Below are 23,098 nucleotides of genomic sequence, written 5' to 3'. Positions count from 1 at the left end.
TCTCCGGTAGAGTCTCCGGTAGAGTCTCCAGTAGAGTCTCCGGTAGAGTCTTCGGTAGAGTCTCCGGTAGAGTCTTCAGTAGAGTCTCCGGTAGAGTCTCCGGTAGAGTCTCCGGTAGAGTCTCCAGTAGAGTCTTCAGTAGAGTCTCCAGTAGAGTCTCCGGTAGAGTCTCCGGTAGAGTCTCCGGTAGAGTCACCAGTAGAGTCTCCAGTAGAGTCTTCAGTAGAGTCTCCAGTAGAGTCTCCAGTAGAGTCTCCGGTAGAGTCTCCGGTAGAGTCTCCAGTAGAGTCTTCAGTAGAGTCTCCAGTAGAGTCTCCAGTAGAGTCTCCGGTAGAGTCTCCGGTAGAGTCTCCAGTAGAGTCTCCAGTAGAGTCTTCAGTAGAGTTGCACACGAACACAACGACTTCAGAGGAGTTTTCTGCTGTGTTTATGAAACATTAATCTCTGATAAATCCTGTTCTAGAATCCAGAGGATCTGTGACCTGGACGGACTCACCAAACTCGACGTCCTGGACTTGCACAGTAATCAGGTACAGATTCAGATCTCGTTTATGATTATATTTTTATGAGAGCTGCTGCCTAGTGTTTTAAAGCACAAATCCCATTAAATGTGTCAAATCAACTATTTCCTTCTATCACACTAAAGTCAGCATCTGTCTTCTAAATGCATGTTGGCATCAAAGGATCTCATCTCATAAAATAAACTACAGTTACAATCCATGTAATATGTAAATGAGAATATATATATATATATATTTGTAAATTAATATATATAAAATATCTGATCTTTTGAATTTGTGTCCTGTACTCTATTCTTCTCTCAGTTTCTGCTGATTTTAAAGCTTGTCGTCGTGTTTGTGTTGTGATAGTTGAGGCGGATGCTGATTGGTTGATTAGTGGTGTGATCACGCTGTGCATAAAAAGCTCCGCCCCCTCACCGCTGTGCATAAGAAGCTCCGCCCCCTCACTGCTGTACATAAGTAGCTCCGCCCCCCTCACCGCTGTGCATAAGTAGCTCCGGCCCCTCACCGCTGTGCATAAGTAGCTCCGCCCCCTAACTGCTGTGCATAAGTAGCCCCGCCCCCTCACTGGTGTGTATGAGTAGCTCCACCCCTCACTGCTGTGCATAAGTAGCTCCGCCCCCTCACCGCTGTGCATAAGAAGCTCCGCCCCCCTCACCGCTGTGCATAAGTAGCTCCGGCCCCTCACCGCTGTGCATAAGTAGCTCCGCCCCCTAAGTGCTGTGCATAAGTAGCCCCGCCCCCTCACTGGTGTGTATGAGTAGCTCCACCCCTCACTGCTGTGCATAAGTAGCTCTGCCCCCTCACCGCTGTGCATAAGAAGCTCCGCCCCCTCACCGCTGTGCATGAGTAGCTCCACCCCTCACTGCTGTGCATAAGAAGCTCCGCCCCCTCACTGCTGTGCATAAGTAGCTCCGCCCCCTCACTGCTGTGAATAATACATCACGAGAGTCTATTTTAATCACGTTAAGTGCTGGTTGTGTTGTTTGTGAGCTGTTGGACACACGTGTGGGATTCAGTGCCTCGTTGCGTTTAAAGAACAACCATTAGTGGCTCAAAGTTTCTTTTTTAAACTATCAATGTGTTTTATTTCTCTGTAACCTCTACACAAACCGTACAAACTCTGTCACTGGTTTCGTTGTATGTTCGTTTACAGGCTCATGACGTCGATGCATCAAACACGCTCATCATCAGTGACAGTCTGGTCCTAACCGGCTTAAACTAGATTGTAAAGTGCACACTGAGGCTTAGTTACTGCTGTCTAGTTAATAACCGTATTTAATGCGGTTGCACCATTTGTTCTTATGGCTGTTAGTAGAGTAACATGCAGTCGCACAGTATGCCTTTAAAGTTGTGTTGAAACGCTGTGAGTTTCAGTTTCTCCTGTTTATCTTCTCGTGCCTCACATAACTAACGGTAACAATATATTTCCACTACAATACGATACCTAATCATGATTGCTTTTATATATATCCTCTACTGTTTAAAAGTAGTCCGGTTTGTCTCTGCTCAGATCTCTCGGATTGAACACGTGTCCGGTTTGTCTCTGCTCAGATCTCTCGGATTGAACACGTGTCCGGTTTGTCTCTGCTCAGATCTCTCGGATTGAACACGTGTCCGGTTTGTCTCTGCTCAGATCTCTCGGATTGAACACGTGTCCGGTTTGTCTCTGCTCAGATCTCTCGGATTGAACACGTGTCCGGTTTGTCAAAGCTGCGTTTGCTGAACCTGTCGGGGAACCGCATCGCTCGAGTGGAGAATCTGCAGGGCTTGAGGAGTCTGACCGAACTCAACCTGCGGCACAACAGCATCTCACACGTGGTGAGCTTCACAGTACATCACACACATTTCACATTAATACATTATTAATCTCAAAATTAAAAACATCAATGTTTACTGCACTTAAACAGATTAAATATTTAATTAGTTAATCTATGTGACCATTAGCTGACACCAGAGAACCGCGTGAATGTGATCATACATGTGACACAGCACCAGTCTGGAGCCGCACGGGTATATCTGTGTGTGTGTGTGTGTGTGTGTGTGTGTGTGTGTGTGTGTGTGTGTGTGACCCTGGAGCACAGCACCAGTCTGGAGCCGCACGGGTATATCTGTGTGTGTGTGTGTGTGTGTGTGTGTGTGTGTGTGTGTGTGTGTGTGTGTGTGTGTGTGTGACCCTGGACCACTAACACCAGTCTGGAGCCGCACGGGTATATCTGTGTGTGTGTGTGTGTGTGTGTGTGTGTGTGTGTGTGTGTGTGTGTGTGTGTGTGTGTGTGTGTGTGTGACCCTGGACCACAGCACCAGTCTGGAGCCGCACGGGTATATCTGTGTGTGTGTGTGTGTGTGTGTGTGTGTGTGTGTGTGTGTGTGTGTGTGTGTGACCCTGGACCACTAACACCAGTCTGGAGCCGCACGGGTATATCTGTGGCGATAGCAACTATACACTGTACGGGTCACAATTATACATTTTTCTTTTATGCCACAAATCATGAGGATATTAAGATCATGTTCCATGAAGATATTCAGTAAATGTCCTACCGTAAATATATAAAACATGTATTTTTGTGAGTGAATGCAGCACAATCGTGAACATAAATGCACAACTTTAAAGGAGATTTTCTCAATGTTTACATTTTTTTGCTCCTCAGATTCCAGATTTTCAATAGTTGTGTCTCGACCAAATATTGTCCCATCCTAACACACCACACATCAGTGGAGAGATTATTTATTCAGCTTTATATGATGTATACATCTCAATTTTAAAAAATTTATCCTTGTGACTGGTTTTGTGGTCCAGGGTCACAGTTGAGTGAAATATTTAAATGTATAATCTCAGAATGACTTCAATAAAGTCATTAATATGTTCTGTGTCCTCAGCGCTCGTGTTCCGGGGCCGACAGCTTATAGAAACTCACTTCTGGGTTATTAGCGTGTTTGCTGGACAGCTGGACACACAGCCGCTTTTAGACACGGTTGTGTTTTTGTTATAAGCCAGAAATGACAAATGACACGCCCCCCAGTGGGCGTGGCTTTCAGATTATGATGCGTGTCGCTCTGTCTCTATGACGTTGCTAAATAAATAAATAATTTGTTAAAAAAAAAAATCTGCTTTTACATTTTCTTGATTTCAGTACGGTTTCATTTTAAAATAATTTATTTACATTTTTCATTTTTAGGACATAATTAATTATTAGCTTTTCAGCAACCACTTAAAAACATCTTAGCAACCATTCTCCACATCCTAGCAACCACAAATTGATTTTGTTTGAAAACCCCAGCTGAAAACAATGACTGACTGTTTTTGCTGTCTATCACTTCCTGTGTGTGTGTGTGCATCTCTCTCTCTACACACACACACACACACACTCCCCTCCCCCGCAGTCGTCCGGCTCTTCCGCTGCCCCTCCCGCCAGTGTTACGCCGCAGCGGTGTGTGTGTGTGTGTGCCGGTGACTGAGGGATGCTGCATCACTTCTCTCTCTCTCTCTGTAGACGGATGTGCAGCATCTTCCTCGTCTGCAGCGTCTGTTTCTCAGCGCTAACAGCATCAGCAGGTAAGATTAGCATTAGCGTGTCTAACCCCGTCCTGTCTGAGGACGCGATGTACCCTCGTACTGCAGCACACACACACACACACACACACACACGGGCGGAAGCGTTTAGACTGTCATCCAGTGTGTCTGATTCTGTAACCATAGAAACATGGTTCAGTGATGTGTTTTTTATGTGTTGTCAGGGTGGGAGTTGTGCGGTTGCTAAGGGTGTGAGCGCATGTATGAAGTTGATGCGGTGTGACGGAACGGTGTGTTCTCCTCATTACTGCTGTGTCATACTGCTGCATCCACTGTGTGTGTGTGTGTGTGTGTGTGGGCGGGGCTAACTGAATGTCAGGGGTCACTCACTCAATGTCTATATAAAATTGAGACAACTTTATTTATTCATTCAGCCACGAAAAAAAAAAAAAAAAGTAGTTGACGTTTTATTACACAATTCTGACTTTTTTTTATATCTTGCAATTCTGACTTTTTTTGCAATTCCGACTTTTTCTTGCAATTAATCGCAAATAATTTATATCTTGCAATTACTTTTTTTTCCGCAATATTGAATTTATATCGCACAATTCCGATTTTCTTGCAATTCTGATTTTCTCGCAATTCTGATTTTATATCTCGCAATTCTGATTTTATATCTCGCAATTCTGATTTTATATCTCGCAATTATGATTTTATATCTTGCAATTATGAGTTTCTCGCAATTTTGACTATTTCGCAATTCGGAGTTTCTCGCAATTCGGAGTTTCTCGCAATTCGGAGTTTCTCGCAATTCGGAGTTTCTCGCAATTCGGAGTTTCTCGCAATTCGGAGTTTCTCGCAATTCGGAGTTTCTCGCAATTCGGAGTTTCTCGCAATTCGGAGTTTCTCGCAATTCGGAGTTTCTCGCAATTCGGAGTTTCTCGCAATTCGGAGTTTCTCGCAATTTGGAGTTTCTCGCAATTCGGAGTTTCTCGCAATTCGGAGTTTCTCGCAATTCGGAGTTTCTCGCAATTCGGAGTTTCTCGCAATTCGGAGTTTCTCGCAATTCGGAGTTTCTCGCAATTCGGAGTTTCTCGCAATTCGGAGTTTCTCGCAATTCTGATTTTATATCTCGCAATTCTGAGTTTATATCTCACAATTCTGATTTTCTCACAATTCTGATTTTCTCTCAATTCTGAGTGTATATCTCACAAAATCAGAATTTTGACTTTTTCGCAATTCTGAGTGTATATCTCGCAATTCTTCCCTTTTCCCCAATTTCTCAGTTTACATCTGTGTTGAGGATCACCTGCTTCATGAAAGGATCTGCTTGGGTCACGGAATGTTTTTGTGATTAAAATGTTTGATGTTCTTGATTAGTTCCATGGTAAAAACAGGCTTCCACACGAAGGGAATTAACACGACAGTGAACGATCCTCTCTTCCTGTTTGAAATCAGAAGTATTGCAGATTGCCGTGTGATGCTGACGTCAGTGTCGTGTGTGTGTGTGTGTGTGTGTGTGTAGTTTGGATGCGCTGGCCTGTCTGTGGGACTGCCGCTCTCTGAGTGAGCTGAGTGTCGATGGGAATCCCGTGGCGCTGGAGTCATGCTACAGACACACACTCCTCCGCTGCTGCTCGACACACCTTCAGCTGCTCGACATGAAGCGCGTCACGGTGAGTCTCCCGGTTCTGATGAAGCGCGTCACGGTGAGTCTCCCGGTCCCGGTTCTGGTGAAGCACGTCACGGATGTGATGCTAACTAAAGGCCTAAACTAATTAAAAACAGAGCCGAGCTGTGATTGGTTCTGCTTCAACAGGAAGTACTTCACCAGTTCCAGGGGTTCTGGCGTGTGACGGAGCTTCTGTTGTGAGGCCGTTTCTGTTTCACATTTAAAATAACTAGTAGTGGCTCACATTTTGATATTTTCTAGGATTTGTGATTATGATTATTTGATCTGTTATGGAGTTATATTAGAGCTGTATAATTTCTATAATTAATTTATATTATTTAAAAAAGAATAAACTAGATTAGAAAATAAATAAATAATAAATGGGATTAAAATAAAAATGAGGTAGTTGTACATATATAGATTACATTCAATTAAAATGAATAAACTTGTCTATAGTGAATAGATAAATAGTATAATATTTATTTTCAGTGTGTTAATCGTGTGTTTATGAACGATAAACGGCTCTGACGTGTTTGATGAGTAGATCTCGGTCACTCTCCAAACGCTGCGGTTCCAGCAGTGCATGCTGGGAAGAAAACAGCTGGGCCGGCACATCATCTGAAAATAATCCTCTGTGATCCATACACACACGCGCAAACACACACACACACACATGCAAACAAATAATGTGCCGGTGTGTGAGGGTATGTGTCGTTAGTGTTAGTGTGAGCGTGTGTGTGAGAGCGTGTGTCTGTGTGTGTGTGTGTGTGTGTGTCTGTGTGTGTGTGTGTGTGCGTTTGTGTGAGCATATGTGTCGTGAGTGTTATTGTTTGTGTGTGTGTGAGCGTGTGTTGTGTCCTGACGGTGTGCTGGTGTTCTGCAGGAGGAGGAGAGACGCTCGGCGAGTGTTTCGGCACGAAAGGAGGATGAGAAGAAGAAAGAGAGTCACAAACTGGCAGCGCACAAGGTACAAACACACACTTCAGCCCGACACACACACAACAAACCACTGAGTTCAGAGGGAACACACACACACACACCACTGAGTTCAGAGGGAACACACACACACCACTGAGTTCAGAGGGAACACACACACACAAACACACCACTGAGTTCAGAGGGAACACACACACACACACACCACTGAGTTCAGAGGGAACACACACACACACTGGCTTGTTCTCGTTTTAAGCACAAACTCACTATATTTCCCAGAAAACGAGATGATTTTGCTGCTCCAACAAATGTATCTTGATTTAAGAATGTTTAGATGTTTGGAAAACAAGACAGAAACACTGAGTGAGAGAATCACTTCTGCAGTGTGTGTGTGTGTACAGTGTGTGTGTGTACAGTGTGTGCAGTGTGTGTGTGTACAGTGTGTGCACATGGAGTTGGTTCTGACACACAGTTGTCACATGCTTCTGCACGACAGCGCTGCTCCGCATCTGTGACACACACACACACACACACACACACACACACACACACACACACACACACACACACACTCCCAGGATCATCTTTGGTCTGTAGAGCAGCTGGAGCTCAAGCGACATCAACACTTTTCTCCAGAATGTTGATCTCAGTCTCACGAGGCCGTAATTATGAATATGAGTTCAGAGACACTCGAGATGAAGGATTCTCATCAGATCTGTTCCTGATCACGGCAATGCAGGTCAACAAATCAAATATTTAAAATCATTTATTTATTTTAATTTTACATGTTTATGAATTCATTTTTAGTAAGTGTTTAATTTGGATTGTTTTTATTTTAATTAAAAATCTTTTATATTAATTTGACATTTTTATTATTTTATTATTATTTATAATGTAATTTGTGTTTTATTGGGACTTTAATTCGTTGTAGTAAGTGTAAAGTAATTTTTAGATTTTAACTATATATATATTTTTTATTATTCATTATTTATTTTCATTTTCCCTTTTTTAACGCTTTACATATATTTATTCACTCTACATTTACATTTTTATAATTAAATTTTAGTTAGTATACGTGATCTTTTTTAGATTCTTAATTTTTTTTTTAGATTCTTAATATTCTTAATTTTAATTTATTTAAATTTATTTAATTTATTTTTATTTAATTAAGTAATTAATTATTTTTATTTCACCTTTTTATTGATTTAATTTGACATTTTTATAATTACATTTTATTGAGTAATTGTACATTTTTATTATGTATTTATTTTAAGTTATTCATTATTTATTTTAATTTGACCTTTTTTATGAATTATACATTTTTACAATTTATTATACATTTTAAAATGTATAATGTTTATATTTAAAATTTTAAGAGGTTTAATTTTTAAGTATTATTGTTTTTTTAGATTTTAACTATATTATTTTTATTTTTAATTTATTCATTATTTATTTTCATTTTCCCTTTTATAACGCTTTGCATAGCCTATATTTATTCACTCTACATTTACATTTTTATAATTAAATTTTAGTTAGTATACATGATCTTTTTTAGATTCTTAATTTTTTTAATTTTTAGATTCTTAATATTCTTCATTTTTATTTATTAAAATGTATTTTATTTATTTATTATTTATTTTAATTTGACCTTTTTCATGAATTATACATTTTACAATTTATTATACATTTTAAAATGTATAATGTTTATATTTTTAATTTTAAGAGGTTTAATTTTTAAGTATTATTTTTAGATTGTAAGATTGTAATGTCAGAATTTTAAAAGGTTTTATAAAAAATTTTTTATAGCAAGTAGATCTGACTCATAAAAGTGAATCTCAGCAAACCTGCCCACTGGCATTATTTAGTCCAAGACGCTGAAGTCTCAGTTACTGATGCATGAGAGAAAGTAATGAGTTGAAACTCTACATAAAGGGTTAGGGTTAGGTTAACACACGAACCACTGAGGATCTAATAGTTTCTCTGGTCGCAGGAAAGGCGTCGACTGGCGATCCAGAACGCAGCGCATCTGTGGGAGGGGCTTAAAGCACATCAGTGGGAGGGGCTTAAACAGAACGAGGCTCAGCAGTGGGAGGGGCTTAAAGCCTCGAGCCTCGAGATTCCTGCGCAGAACGGCTCAAAGGAAGACGTCAGTCCAGACAATAGCCCCGCCCACAGCCCTGCGCAGACCAATGGGAACGCTCAGGAGACCTCGCCGGACGAGCCCAGGTGTGTGTGTGTGTGTGTGAGTGTCTGAGTCTAATTGTCTGAGTGTGTGAGACGTGTGTGTGTGTGTGTGTGAGTGTCTGAGTCTAAGTGTCTGAGTGTGTGAGACGTGTGTGTGTGAGTGTGAGTGTCTGAGTCTAAGTGTCTGAGTCTCTGAGTGTGTGTGTGTGTGTGTGTGTGTGTGTGTGTCAGTGTCACTGACTCAGTCTCTGAGTGTGTGTGACGTGTCTGAGTGTGTGTGACGTGTCTGAGTGTGTGTGTGACGTGTCTGAGTGTGTGTGACGTGTCTGAGTGTGTGTGACGTGTCTGAGTGTGTGTGACGTGTCTGAGTGTGTGTGACGTGTCTGAGTGCGTGTGACGTGTCTGAGTGCGTGTGACGTCTCTGAGTGTGTGTGACGTGTCTGAGTGTGTGTGTGTGTGTGTCTGAGTGTATGTGTGTGTGTCTGAGTGTGTGAGACGTGTGTGTGTCTGAGTGTGTGAGACGTGTGTGTGTGTGTGTGTGTGTGTGTGAGTGTCTGAGTCTAAGTGTCTGAGTGTGTGAGACGTGTGTGTGTGTGTGTGTGAGTGTCTGAGTCTAAGTGTCTGAGTGTGTGAGACGTGTGTGTGTGAGTGTGAGTGTCTGAGTCTAAGTGTCTGAGTCTCTGAGTGTGTGTGTGTGTGTGTGTGTGTGTGTGTGTCAGTGTCACTGACTCAGTCTCTGAGTGTGTGTGACGTGTCTGAGTGTGTGTGACGTGTCTGAGTGTGTGTGTGACGTGTCTGAGTGTGTGTGACGTGTCTGAGTGTGTGTGACGTGTCTGAGTGTCGTGTCTGAGTGTGTGTGACGTCTCTGAGTGCGTGTGACGTCTCTGAGTGTGTGTGACGTGTCTGAGTGTGTGTGTGTGTCTGAGTGTATGTGTGTGTGTCTGAGTGTGTGAGACGTGTGTGTGTCTGAGTGTGTGAGACGTGTGTGTGTGTGTGAGTCTCTGAGTGTGTGTGACGTGTCTGAGTGTGTGTGACGTGTCTGAGTGTCGTGTCTGAGTGTGTGTGTGATGTGTCTGAGTGCGTGTGACGTCTCTGAGTGTGTGTGACGTGTCTGAGTGTGTGTGTGTGTCTGAGTGTGTGTCTGAGTGTGTGTGTCTGAGTGTGTGAGACGTGTGTGAGACGTGTGTGTGTGTGTGTGTGTGGGTCTCTGAGTCTAAGTGTCTGAGTGTCTGAGTGTGTGTGTGTGTGTGTCAGTGTGTGTGACGTGTCTGAGTGTGTGTGACGTCTCTGAGTGTGTGTGTCTCAGTCTCTGAGTGTGTGTGACGTGTCTGAGTGTGTGTGACGTGTCTGAGTGTGTGTGACGTGTCTGAGTGTGTGTGACGTGTCTGAGTGTGTGTTACGTCTCTGAGTGTGTGTGACGTCTCTGAGTGTGTGTGACGTCTCTGAGTGTGTGTGACGTCTCTGAGTGTGTGTGTCTCAGTCTCTGAGTGTGTGTGTCTCAGTCTCTGAGTGTGTGTGTGTGATGTGTCTGAGTGTGTGTGTGTGATGTGTCTGAGTGTGTGTGTCTCAGTCTCTGAGTGTGTGTGTCTCAGTCTCTGAGTGTGTGTGTCTCAGTCTCTGAGTGTGTGTGTCTCAGTCTCTGAGTGTGTGTGACGTCTCTGAGTGTGTGTGACGTCTCTGAGTGTGTGTGTCTCAGTCTCTGAGTGTGTGTGACGTGTCTGAGTGTGTGTGTGTGACGTCTCTGAGTGTGTGTGTGTGACGTGTCTGAGTGTGTGTGTGACGTGTCTGAGTGTGTGTGTGACGTGTCTGAGTGTGTGTGTCTCAGTCTCTGAGTGTGTGTGTCTCAGTCTCTGAGTGTGTGTGTGACGTGTCTGAGTGTGTGTGACGTCTCTGAGTGTGTGTGACGTGTCTGAGTGTCTGAGTCTCTGAGTGTGTGTGTGTGTGTGTGTGTGTGTGTGTGTGTCAGTGTCACTGACTCAGTCTCTGAGTGTGTGTGACGTGTCTGAGTGTGTGTGACGTGTCTGAGTGTGTGTGTGACGTGTCTGAGTGTGTGTGACGTGTCTGAGTGTGTGTGACGTGTCTGAGTGTGTGTGACGTGTCTGAGTGTGTGTGACGTGTCTGAGTGTGTGTGACGTGTCTGAGTGCGTGTGACGTGTCTGAGTGCGTGTGACGTCTCTGAGTGTGTGTGACGTGTCTGAGTGTGTGTGTGTGTGTGTCTGAGTGTATGTGTGTGTGTCTGAGTGTGTGAGACGTGTGTGTGTCTGAGTGTGTGAGACGTGTGTGTGTGTGTGTGTGTGAGTGTCTGAGTCTAAGTGTCTGAGTGTGTGAGACGTGTGTGTGTGTGTGTGTGAGTGTCTGAGTCTAAGTGTCTGAGTGTGTGAGACGTGTGTGTGTGAGTGTGAGTGTCTGAGTCTAAGTGTCTGAGTCTCTGAGTGTGTGTGTGTGTGTGTGTGTGTGTGTGTGTCAGTGTCACTGACTCAGTCTCTGAGTGTGTGTGACGTGTCTGAGTGTGTGTGACGTGTCTGAGTGTGTGTGTGACGTGTCTGAGTGTGTGTGACGTGTCTGAGTGTGTGTGACGTGTCTGAGTGTCGTGTCTGAGTGTGTGTGACGTCTCTGAGTGCGTGTGACGTCTCTGAGTGTGTGTGACGTGTCTGAGTGTGTGTGTGTGTCTGAGTGTATGTGTGTGTGTCTGAGTGTGTGAGACGTGTGTGTGTCTGAGTGTGTGAGACGTGTGTGTGTGTGTGAGTCTCTGAGTGTGTGTGTCGTGTCTGAGTGTGTGTGTGATGTGTCTGAGTGCGTGTGACGTCTCTGAGTGTGTGTGACGTGTCTGAGTGTGTGTGTGTGTCTGAGTGTGTGTCTGAGTGTGTGTGTCTGAGTGTGTGAGACGTGTGTGAGACGTGTGTGTGTGTGTGTGTGTGGGTCTCTGAGTCTAAGTGTCTGAGTGTCTGAGTGTGTGTGTGTGTGTGTCAGTGTGTGTGACGTGTCTGAGTGTGTGTGACGTCTCTGAGTGTGTGTGTCTCAGTCTCTGAGTGTGTGTGACGTGTCTGAGTGTGTGTGACGTGTCTGAGTGTGTGTGACGTGTCTGAGTGTGTGTGACGTGTCTGAGTGTGTGTTACGTCTCTGAGTGTGTGTGACGTCTCTGAGTGTGTGTGACGTCTCTGAGTGTGTGTGACGTCTCTGAGTGTGTGTGTCTCAGTCTCTGAGTGTGTGTGTCTCAGTCTCTGAGTGTGTGTGTGTGATGTGTCTGAGTGTGTGTGTGTGATGTGTCTGAGTGTGTGTGTCTCAGTCTCTGAGTGTGTGTGTCTCAGTCTCTGAGTGTGTGTGTCTCAGTCTCTGAGTGTGTGTGTCTCAGTCTCTGAGTGTGTGTGACGTCTCTGAGTGTGTGTGACGTCTCTGAGTGTGTGTGTCTCAGTCTCTGAGTGTGTGTGACGTGTCTGAGTGTGTGTGTGTGACGTCTCTGAGTGTGTGTGTGTGACGTGTCTGAGTGTGTGTGTGACGTGTCTGAGTGTGTGTGTGACGTGTCTGAGTGTGTGTGTCTCAGTCTCTGAGTGTGTGTGTCTCAGTCTCTGAGTGTGTGTGTGACGTGTCTGAGTGTGTGTGACGTCTCTGAGTGTGTGTGACGTGTCTGAGTGTGTGTGACGTGTCTGAGTGTGTGTGACGTGTCTGAGTGTGTGTGTGACGTGTCTGAGTGTGTGTGTGACGTGTCTGAGTGTGTGTGTGACGTGTCTGAGTGTGTGTGTGACGTGTCTGAGTGTGTGTGACGTGTCTGAGTGTGTGTGACGTGTCTGAGTGTGTGTGACGTGTCTGAGTGTGTGTGACGTGTCTGAGTGTGTGTGTGACGTGTCTGAGTGTGTGTGTGACGTGTCTGAGTGTGTGTGTGACGTGTCTGAGTGTGTGTGACGTGTCTGAGTGTGTGTGTGACGTGTCTGAGTGTGTGTGTGACGTGTCTGAGTGTGTGTGTGACGTGTCTGAGTGTGTGTGACGTGTCTGAGTGTGTGTGACGTGTCTGAGTGTGTGTGTGACGTGTCTGAGTGTGTGTGTGACGTGTCTGAGTGTGTGTGTGACGTGTCTGAGTGTGTGTGACGTGTCTGTGTGTGTGTGTGTGACGTGTCTGAGTGTGTGTGACGTGTCTGAGTGTGTGACGTGTCTGAGTGTGTGTGTGTGACGTGTCTGAGTGTGTGTGTGACGTGTCTGAGTGTGTGTGTGACGTGTCTGAGTGTGTGTGTGACGTGTCTGAGTGTGTGTGACGTGTCTGTGTGTGTGTGTGTGACGTGTCTGAGTGTGTGTGACGTGTCTGAGTGTGTGACGTGTCTGAGTGTGTGTGTGTGACGTGTCTGAGTGTGTGTGTGACGTGTCTGAGTGTGTGTGACGTGTCTGAGTGTGTGTGACGTGTCTGAGTGTGTGTGTGACGTGTCTGAGTGTGTGTGTGACGTGTCTGAGTGTGTGTGACGTGTCTGAGTGTGTGTGACGTGTCTGAGTGTGTGTGACGTGTCTGAGTGTGTGTGACGTGTCTGAGTGTGTGTGACGTGTCTGAGTGTGTGTGACGTGTCTGAGTGTGTGTGTGACGTGTCTGAGTGTGTGTGTGACGTGTCTGAGTGTGTGTGTGACGTGTCTGAGTGTGTGTGACGTGTCTGAGTGTGTGTGTGACGTGTCTGACTGCTGTGATTCTCTGTCTCAGGCGCTTGAGTCCGCTCACACTCTCAGCTGGAGGGCTACGATCCGCCAGTCGCCCAAACAGCCCCAGAGACTCCAGGTACACACACACACACACACACACACACACACACACACACACACACACACACACACTTGGAGTTGTTTACGCCACATTATGATCCTGTGTGTGTTTGTAATATGTGCTGATATTATCTCAGTGATGCGGTGAATCTCCTGGCGGCTCAGTTTAATGTTCAGGTGTGTGTTCAGGAATAGAGCGAGTGAGCGATGAGCAGATCTACCAGCGTCTGATGTCTGAGTGTGTGTGTGTGTGTGTGTGTGTGTGTGTGGGCAGGGAATTAAAGCGTGAGTCACATGATGCGTCTCATCAAGAGCTGCTAGTTTAAAACTCCTCATCTCCTCTGAATGAACCTCTCAAAATCAAATCTCTCAACCAGATCGCTCTAATGATGATGAACCACACTCAGGAGAGCGAGTGTTTTCTGGTCACACTTTATTTTAAGGTGTAATTATAAATATAGCAATTAAGCAATTACATGTACTCACTATAGGGTCAGGGTTTGGTTTAGGAATAGTTGCATGTAATTATGCATAATTTACTGTTATTACTACTACGGTAAGTACATGTAATAAGGACACTGTAAAATAAAGTGTTATCTGATTTTTAATTGTTAATTGTAAACGTTTTGTGTTTGGGTTAGTGTTAAGTTATAGTAGTTAAAGCAACTGTAGAGTATATATAAACAACAGTGAGCGGAGTGGTTGATCTGTGTATGGAGCGGGTGATCAGATGTGGAGCACACACAGATCTCTTCATGCCGAGTGTGAGTACAGTCCAAATACTCAGAGGAGACTCTGTCCTGACACGTTTGCAGGAGCGTTTAAATCATTGGTGCAGTCCTGAGTTACAGGAGCCGGAGACACAGGGCCGTGAAGCGAGGCGGCTCCTGCATGATGGTGTCTGTGCGCTGTCTCCTGCATGATGGTGTCTGTGCGCTGTCTCCAGGCTTCAGGACGTCCCGGCGCTCAGAGTCTGACGTCACACTGAAACGTCGGAAAACGCTAAATTCACCTTTACAGCGCGTGCGTAAACCCTCACAGAAGCTCACTGAGGTGATACAGACGGAAAGATAAGTAATAAAGTTATCGCGCAATTCACCTTTGGCTAAGCCCCGCCCCCCTTAGTTACTGTTGCTACGTCTGTCAACTTCATCTGGGCTCTGGTTTGGTATCAACATGGCTTATGCTGTGACGGCTCTTCCTGCTGAAGTTTGATCAAACTTTTATAAAGGAGCAAATAAAGTGTCTGATAGAAGTAGGCAGAAGGGGCTCAGTGTGCGTTCGAAGGCTTTATTCAAGACATACCGGAGAAACACAAGCAACAACAAGATCCGAATAGAGGCAAAAGCATAACGGTCACAGTCAACACATGACCCAGCGCATCATATCCTAATGGAGACGGAGACTGGGACTCACAATATCAGGAGCAACACTGTTCATGCAGAGCTGGTCTCTATTCACTTCTATAATCGTTATTAAAGCAAACGGACTACGCGAGTATAAAGTTGTGTTTATTAGCAGCGTGTGCTAGCGTATCAACAATTAGCGTAGAGAACCGAAATCATGACCTAACCAGCATAAAACTGTCTAACTAGTGTAACTCACAGTAAGGTTAAAACACAAAAGTGTGTTGTTGATTTTGAGGGGTTTCGCTGACTGAGGACGTCCACACAGTTTAATCCAAAGACGACACTTGTCAGGATTTGACCGGTTTTGTGAAGGGGAAAACGGACCCCCCCTCCAACCTCTCTGGGAAACACGTATCTGTGTTACAAACGCCCCAGACACGCTTAACCATATTTCTGATAAAACTACGACGGTAATAGCCTGCCGAGACCAAACACACGAGACGCCGGTGTTAAAGTCAACGGAGCGCTGTGAAGAAGTGTCGGACCGCTGTGGAGCTCGTTGTGTCACTTCTTCTGGAGTCTCTCCATCTTTGTCTGACTCCGTTTAACATTAAAGACAGAACAGTTTCTGTAATTTTTGTGTGTGTGCATGAGGTAATCGCAGCTGCTAACACACACAAGCTATTGTAGCTCCGCCCCCTGTGCCGGGAGCAGCAGCTCATTTGCATTTAAAGGGCCAGACATAAAACTGCGTTTTTGTAAACCCTCAAAAAGTGACAACTTTAACATGCTATATACAAATATCTGTGGAGTAGTTTGAGCTAAAACTTCACACACACACTCTGGGGACATCAGAGACTTACTTCACATCTTGTGAAAAGGGCATTATACCCCCCCTTTAATAAAAACATATTAGGGGCTGTTTACACCACACTGTTTTCAACTAAAAACGTAAAAACTTTTATGCATTTTGGGCGTTTGCTTACATGAAAACAGCGTTTCGGCCGCCTGAGAACGCAAAGTTTTGAAAACGGGTTTGAAAGTGCAGTCTCCGTGTAAACAACAAAAATGCGAATCTCTGAAGATGTCATGCACATCAGTCTATAGTGTTTCATTGCCATCTACTGGCCTGGCAGCAGAATACAGTGATTTCAGTCGTTTTCGCGGATCCGTGTGAATGGGGATCGTTTTGACAATGGTGTCGTCTGTACGCGGAGAACTCGTTTGAAGCGTATCGTTGTCGTGTAAACGTACCCTTAGTGTGGACGAGGCCGGAGACTCCCGCTCATCACAGGGAAATGAAACCGAAACTGCATGATGATTGTCTGTGCGGTGTCTCCAGGTTTCAGGACGGTCCCGGCGTTCAGAGCCTGTCGATGTCGGAGCGCCACCTGGCGGAGCTGGAGGGCGAGACGCTGCGCCTGTTCGGCCCCGGGGCCCTGGAGACGCTGGAGCGGTGCTGGGGGGTCCAGACGGCCTCGAGCGTCACCACCGTCTCCTTCAGATACATACACTTCGACTCCATCATCCCCACATTCCTGCGCATCCGCCTCAAGTTCCCAAACCTCACGGTGAGGATCACACCCTTATACATACAGACAAACCAACAATTACTCAGACAATGATATTATTATAAGTGTGTGCAGGAAACTATAGTTCTAGTTCATTTATGTAAGTGAGGAGAGCAACATCTACATGTTTCTACACACACCGCGGGTCTCCTTACAACGACATGTTTCTACGGTGGCCCTGAACGGACAGACGCGTTTCGTCATTATGTTTTTCTTCATGATAAAAAGCGAGCTAAAGTCAGCGAATAAAACACTGACACAATGATGAACAAGTGACAATAATATTCATGATAACATCTTTTTGCTGAATAATTAGTAAACCTAATTTCTTAATTTATTTTTGTAAAGAAACCACCGTAACTTCTGTTGGGTGCAATTCACAACGTCACCACTAGACGTCGCTAAAATCTTTAAATGTGTAAATATCAAGGATATTTTGGTTTGCTGTCATGACCTCTTTAACATGCACCTGTAATGATGGTGTTTCGCCGCAGCACCTGAAGTTCATGGAGACGAGCATCACTCATCTTCCTCAGCTGGCGGCTCTGGCTCAGATCCGGCGCCTCGATCAGATCACCGTCCATCCGGAGGGCAATCCTGTGGTGCGACTGACGCTCTGGAGATCTTTCCTCATCTACAGACTTCAGCATCTCAACCTGCAGAAGATCAACGGCACGGAGGTCCGAGCAGCTCCGCCAGCGCCACTCACTGCTGTGTATGACGAGTGTGTGTGTGTGTGTGTGTGAGTGTGTGTGATGATATATCTGTGTTTCAGGTGACTATGAATGACATCACGGCCTCCGAGTTGATGTTCGGGGCTCTTGGTCACGTCGCTGCGACCGAAACGCCACGCTGTCGCTTGCTTCTGCTACTGGAGGAGTCCAGGTGTGTGTCAGCTTTATTTCTATAGCGCTTTATACGTGAAAGTGATTCTGTGTCTCTCTGGGATGATGCAACACAAGATGCCGTTCACCTGCAGAACACAAGCTTCTGGAGACACATACAGTCAAACCACAAATTACCATTTTCTAAACGATAGCGAATAAACTGTGATAATGTGAGAAATGTTGAAGGTGTCTGAGTAAATTTAGGTTTGTCTGTAGATCTGAAGTAGTGAGTGTAGGTATAGAGGAGCAGAGCGAGTGCTTGATCTGTAGGAAAACACCAGTGTCTTGAATCTGATTGGCAACCAGTGCAAGTTTATGAGGAGAGGAGTGACGTGTGTCTCTTCGGCTCGATAAACACACTCTTGCTGCAGATTCTGGATCAGTTGCAGAGGTTTGACTGATGCTGGAAGGAGAGAGCATTACAATAGTCCCGTCCAGAGAGAACAAGAGCTTGGAGGAGGAGTTGTGTAGCTCTGATTGGATGGACCTGATCCTCCTGGTGTTGTATAAAGCAAATCTGCTGGACCGGCAGTTCTAGCAATGTGTTCTGTGAAGTACAACTGATCATCAATTAAAACTCCAAGGTTCCTGGCTGTCCTGGATGGAGTTATGGATGATGAACCTACAGCTGAATGGAGAAGTTGTGGTGTAGTGTTGGGTTGGCTGAGAACACAATCAGTTCTGTCTTCACAAGGTTGAATTGATGGTGATGGTTCGTCATCCAGTAAGAAATGTCAGTCAGGCTGAGATGTGAGCAGCTCCCGTTGGATCATCCGGCTGGAATGAGAGGTAGAGTTGTGTGTCGTCAGTGTAACAGTGATGGGAAAACATGTAGAAGAGAAGCGGTCCCAGCACTGAGCCCTGAGGCACTCCAGTAGCTAGATGATAACAGTGATGGGAAAAACATGTTTCTGAATGACAGATCCTAGTGATGACATGTAGATGGAGAAGAGAAGCGGTCCCAGCACTGAGCCCTGAGGCACTCCAGTAGCTAGATGATAACAGTGATGGGATAAACCATGTTTCTGAATGACAGACACTAGTGATGACATGTAGATGGAGAAGAGAAGCGGTTCCAGCACTGAGCCCTGAGGCCCTCCAGTAGCTAGATGATAACAGTGATGGGATAAACCATGTTTCTGAATGACAGACACTAGTGATGACATGTAGATGGAGAAGTGAAGCGGTCCCAGCACTGAGCCCTGAGGCCCTCCAGTAGCTAGATGATAACAGTGATGGGATAAACCATGTTTCTGAATGACAGACACTAGTGATGACATGTAGATGGAGAAGAGAAGCGGTCCCAGCACTGAGCCCTGAGGCACTCCAGTAGCTAGATGATAACAGTGATGGGATAAACCATGTTTCTGAATGACAGACACTAGTGATTACATGTAGATGGAGAAGAGAAGCGGTTCCAGCACTGAGCCCTGAGGCACTCCAGTAGCTAGATGATAACAGTGATGGGAAAAAACATGTTTCTGAATGACAGACACTAGTGATGACATGTAGATGGAGAAGAGAAGCGGTCCCAGCACTGAGCCCTGAGGCACTCCAGTAGCTAGATGATAACAGTGATGGGATAAACCATGTTTCTGAATGACAGATCCTAGTGATGACATGTAGATGGAGAAGAGAAGCGGTCCCAGCACTGAGCCCTGAGGCACTCCAGTAGCTAGATGATAACAGTGATGGGATAAACCATGTTTCTGAATGACAGACACTAGTGATGACATGTAGATGGAGAAGAGAAGAGGTCCCAGCACTGAGCCCTGAGGCCCTCCAGTAGCTAGATGTTGGTCTTAGATGCCTCACCTCTCCACGACACCCTGAAGGACCTGCTGAGAGGGAAGACCTGAACCACTGGAGTTCCTGAGATGCCCTTCATCATGAGGGTTGACAGGAGGATCTGGTGGTTAACCGTGTCAAACGCAGGAGACAGATCCAGTAGGATGAGTACTGAGGATTTGAAGCTGCTCTTGGCAGTCTCAGTTGAGTGATGTTGTTGATGTTGTAAACGATGAACTTAGAGTGAAGGTAAAGTGAACCGCCTGTGAAATACCTGTGTGTGTGTGTGTGGCAGGCTAGTGCATGTACAAGGCAGCTGCCATCCTTCGTGTGTGTGTGTCCAGGATTTTTTGAACACTCCAGGACAGTATTAAACCGCTTCTTGTGCTGTTCAGCAAATTCTTTTCAGCCGTCTGCTGCACCCGTGAGCACCCGAGACACTGTAGAACCCGTTCAGTTCAGACTCAGATAACCTCTTAAAACTATTTTAAAAAGACAAAATAATAATTAAAATAAGCTAAAAAGTAAGTAACATACAAAAGGTAAATCTGAAAAATAAAACGTATTAACCCTTGGCAAACTGCTAAGTGTGTTTTATTTATTTTATTTTTGATTATTTTGTTTTATTTATTTTAACATGGACTTCCTAAGTAAAACTATACCCCTGATCATTCAAAACATGTACTGTTCCCTGCACTCGTGTGTCTGTTTCTGTAGGAAGCGTCAGCTGCAGTTCCTGCTGGACGGCCGCGGTCGGAGAATCGGTCAGAGTCCCGAGGAACTGAAGGACAACGGCAAACATGTGGGAGACGGTTTGAGCCGAGCGCTCTTCAACTACCCCAGCCGAGTGTCCGACGGCCCTGAGGTGAGGCCAACACTGGAAAACATTGTTGATTTTTTAAATTTTTTATATATATATATATACAGTATATATATATATATATATATATATATATATATATATATATATACATACATGTATTTATTTATTATTATTTATTATTATTATATATGTATGTATTTATTTTTATTTTATTTTTTTTCTTTATCTGACGGCCCTGAGGTGAGACCAACATTGTAAAACATTGTAAAATCTATGTTGAAAGAGAAACATGATACGAACATGAAACAAAAGACATGGGAAAAAAATATTTCATTCGGTTCTAATAGTTAAGATTGTAATGTGATTTTTTTACAATTTTATTTATTGATAACAATTGCAAAGAATGTAATATGGTTGAGGAACATAGCAAAATACAAAAAAAGGAAAGTAGATGTATGGAGCTTGTTTTAAAGCAAAATGGAAACAACAGTCAAGTTATTATGTGAATATTTTTTAATGAGTGACAAAGAGGATGACTTTATTGAAATATTTGTAGAAGGAAACATTATGATGAAGTACACCATGAACTGTGTTATGGGAGAAATATGACTGAATGAATGTGTATTAAATTTTGTATTTCTTAAAGGTGCACTGTGTAATATTTAGGAGGATCTGTTGACAGAAATGCAATATCATATACATAACTATGTTTTCAGTGGTGTATAAAGACCTTAATGAACCGTTGTGCTTTTATTAGCTTAGAATGAGCATTTCTATCTACACACACCGCGGGTCCCCTCACAGCGACATGTTTCTACGGTGGCCCTGAACGGACACACACGTTTCTACGGTGGCCCTGAACGGACACACGCGTTTCTACGGTGGCCCTGAACGGACACACGCGTTTCGTCACTATGTTGTTCTTCATGATAAGAAGTCAGCGAATAATAAAGTAAACCTAATTTCTTAATTTATCTTTGTAAAGAAACCTCATTGCTTAACTGGCTACTCTCTGCTGTCTCAGACGGCGACATCACTTCCTGTCGGCCACCGTAACTTCTGTTGGGTGCAGTTCACAACCTCACCACTAGATGCCGCTAAAACTTACACACTGCAGCTTTAAAGGGAAATAACTTTTGTAATGCCAAAGTGTTTTTAACGACGTGTCCTCTGTCTCAGGAGGAGGGTGATGCTTCTCAGCGCTCAGCGATGGTCCACCAGTATCTGCGGGGTCTGGTCCACCGGGCCTCCAGTCACAGTGTGAAGGGAGAAAGCCTACAGAAGATCTGGCCGTCGCTGTTCTCCGAGCTCGTGAGAGACTGTGTGCTGGAGATGAGGGACACACAGGCGTTCAGACAGACGTGTCTCCGGCGGATCACACACAGCAAATGACAGGATAATCGCTGAGGTGTTTTAACTCGGTATCTGCCAGTCCCCTTTCTGAGCGCAGACATGAAAATGCACTATAACTTAAAGGAGGAGTTCACTTCAGAACTAACATCTCCTGATAGTTTACTCTCCCGCACGTCATCTAAGATGTTCATGTCTTTCTTTCTTCAGTGGAACAGAAATGCAGGTTTGTGAGGAACACACTCCAGATGTTCTCCATATAGTGACTTCAATGGTCCAGCGGGTCGAAGGTCCAGATGTGAGTTTCTCAAAAGTCTCTCACGATCCAGCCGAGGAATAAGAGTCTCATCTAGACAAACCAGCCGACATTTTATATAGAAATACACATTATATACTTTTAACCACTAATGCTGGTCTTGCACTCGCTGTGATGCGACACACATTACATCATCAGGTTGAAAGGTCAAGCGTGACGTCGGCGGAAGAACAGACCTAGTTTACAAACGAAATAAATAAAAGGTAAAACAATGATGTCGGATGATTTTGAAGTTGGAGGAGAAAATGAGATGGAGTATTTCGCTCTACTCTACATTTATAAACCGGAACACGCGTGACCTTTCAACCTGATGACGTAATGTGTGTCGCATCACAGCGAGTGCAAGACCGGCATTAGTGGTTAAAAGTTTATAAATGTGTATTTAAAAAAAAAGAAAGACATGAACATCTTGGATGACGTGGGGGACGGTAAATTATCAGGAAATAATCACTTAATTCTGAAGTGAACTAATCCTTTAAAAAACGTAAAATAAGATTTTTAAAAGAAGACACTCAGATTATTACAAAAGTGAAAAAAGTTCAAGAAGTTTAAGTTTACAGTAAAGCAAATGTACTGTAGTATTTATAAAAAAAAAACATTTTACTGTAAAATTAGTTGAAAATCAAAGCCATATGTCTATAGCCACGTTGTGTTCCGAATTTGAAGTTAATATCACAAAAATTTTAAGTTTTTTTTTAATGCGTTCTCCTGTCATAAATTAATATATAAATTATATTACAAAACAGAAGCCAAATACAGAACATTGATTCTTAGACCTTTCTAACAATGTGTTTTTATCAAGTTTGATTATAAAATAGTGCAAACATGACTCCGCCCACTAGGGGGAGGAGCCAGCTTTTACACAGAGCCTTATGTTTTTCACATAGGCTTTCCAACGGCTCTGGTTTTAAAGTAGTGGCGTGATTTTAAACAGTGTTTAATCTTTCGAATGATAGTTTAGGATGATTACTAAAATACACGTCTCGGGTCTCGGGTTGTACCGGAATGTACGTCACATGATCCTCCTCTCCTGTGGGCCAGTCTTCTCCAGACGTCTCGTAATGGTGCTCCTGATTAACAGACTCTACACCGGCACATTCCAGGTGTGTGTTACGAAACAACCCTCAGTCTCCAGTGCAGTCGAGTTACTTCAGAAACATGTCCAGATTCTCTCAACCCTGAGCGTAGAAGAAGAGTTGGAGCTCATTACCATAATCGACTCTTCGGTGAATGTGTTTGCGATCAGTGCTTGTGTCGAGTGTGTGCAGATCTCTCTTTAATGCCTGTCGCTTCTCCATATGTTTTGTACTGTACTGGTTATTAAAAATAAAAAATGTGAAAACATTTTTATTGACCTGAATGTTGTTCACCTTTATTTGAGCAGACTAGCACATGTATGAATGAATGAATGTTTTTTATTTTTGTTTTTTATTGTTTTTTTGTATGAGTC

General features: G+C 44.1%; 1 protein-coding gene across 3 annotated transcripts in view; it reads left to right on the top strand.

Moving 5' to 3' along the window:
* The window catches only part of lrrc49 (leucine rich repeat containing 49), a 50,498-nt gene extending 27,492 nt beyond the window's left edge, over nt 1-23,006 (top strand). For all 3 annotated transcript variants that reach the window (XM_079620968.1, XM_079620969.1, XM_079620967.1), the window contains 12 exons: nt 464-530; nt 2,199-2,342; nt 4,016-4,077; nt 5,561-5,711; nt 6,591-6,674; nt 8,634-8,869; nt 13,506-13,580; nt 16,256-16,484; nt 16,979-17,164; nt 17,260-17,369; nt 19,877-20,024; nt 21,162-23,006. In XM_079620968.1, coding sequence (XP_079477094.1) covers nt 464-530; nt 2,199-2,342; nt 4,016-4,077; nt 5,561-5,711; nt 6,591-6,674; nt 8,634-8,869; nt 13,506-13,580; nt 16,256-16,484; nt 16,979-17,164; nt 17,260-17,369; nt 19,877-20,024; nt 21,162-21,374 — 1,705 coding nt within the window. In that variant the 3' untranslated portion in view covers nt 21,375-23,006. The remainder of the gene's footprint in view (nt 1-463; nt 531-2,198; nt 2,343-4,015; nt 4,078-5,560; nt 5,712-6,590; nt 6,675-8,633; nt 8,870-13,505; nt 13,581-16,255; nt 16,485-16,978; nt 17,165-17,259; nt 17,370-19,876; nt 20,025-21,161) is intronic.
* Nucleotides 23,007-23,098: the final 92 nt, after the last annotated feature.

This window comes from Phoxinus phoxinus, assembly GCF_949152265.1.
Source record: "Phoxinus phoxinus genome assembly, chromosome: 8".
Taxonomy (NCBI): domain Eukaryota; kingdom Metazoa; phylum Chordata; class Actinopteri; order Cypriniformes; family Leuciscidae; genus Phoxinus; species Phoxinus phoxinus.
Note: the sequence above shows the minus strand (reverse complement) of the source record. Positions and strands in the feature narration are given on the sequence as shown.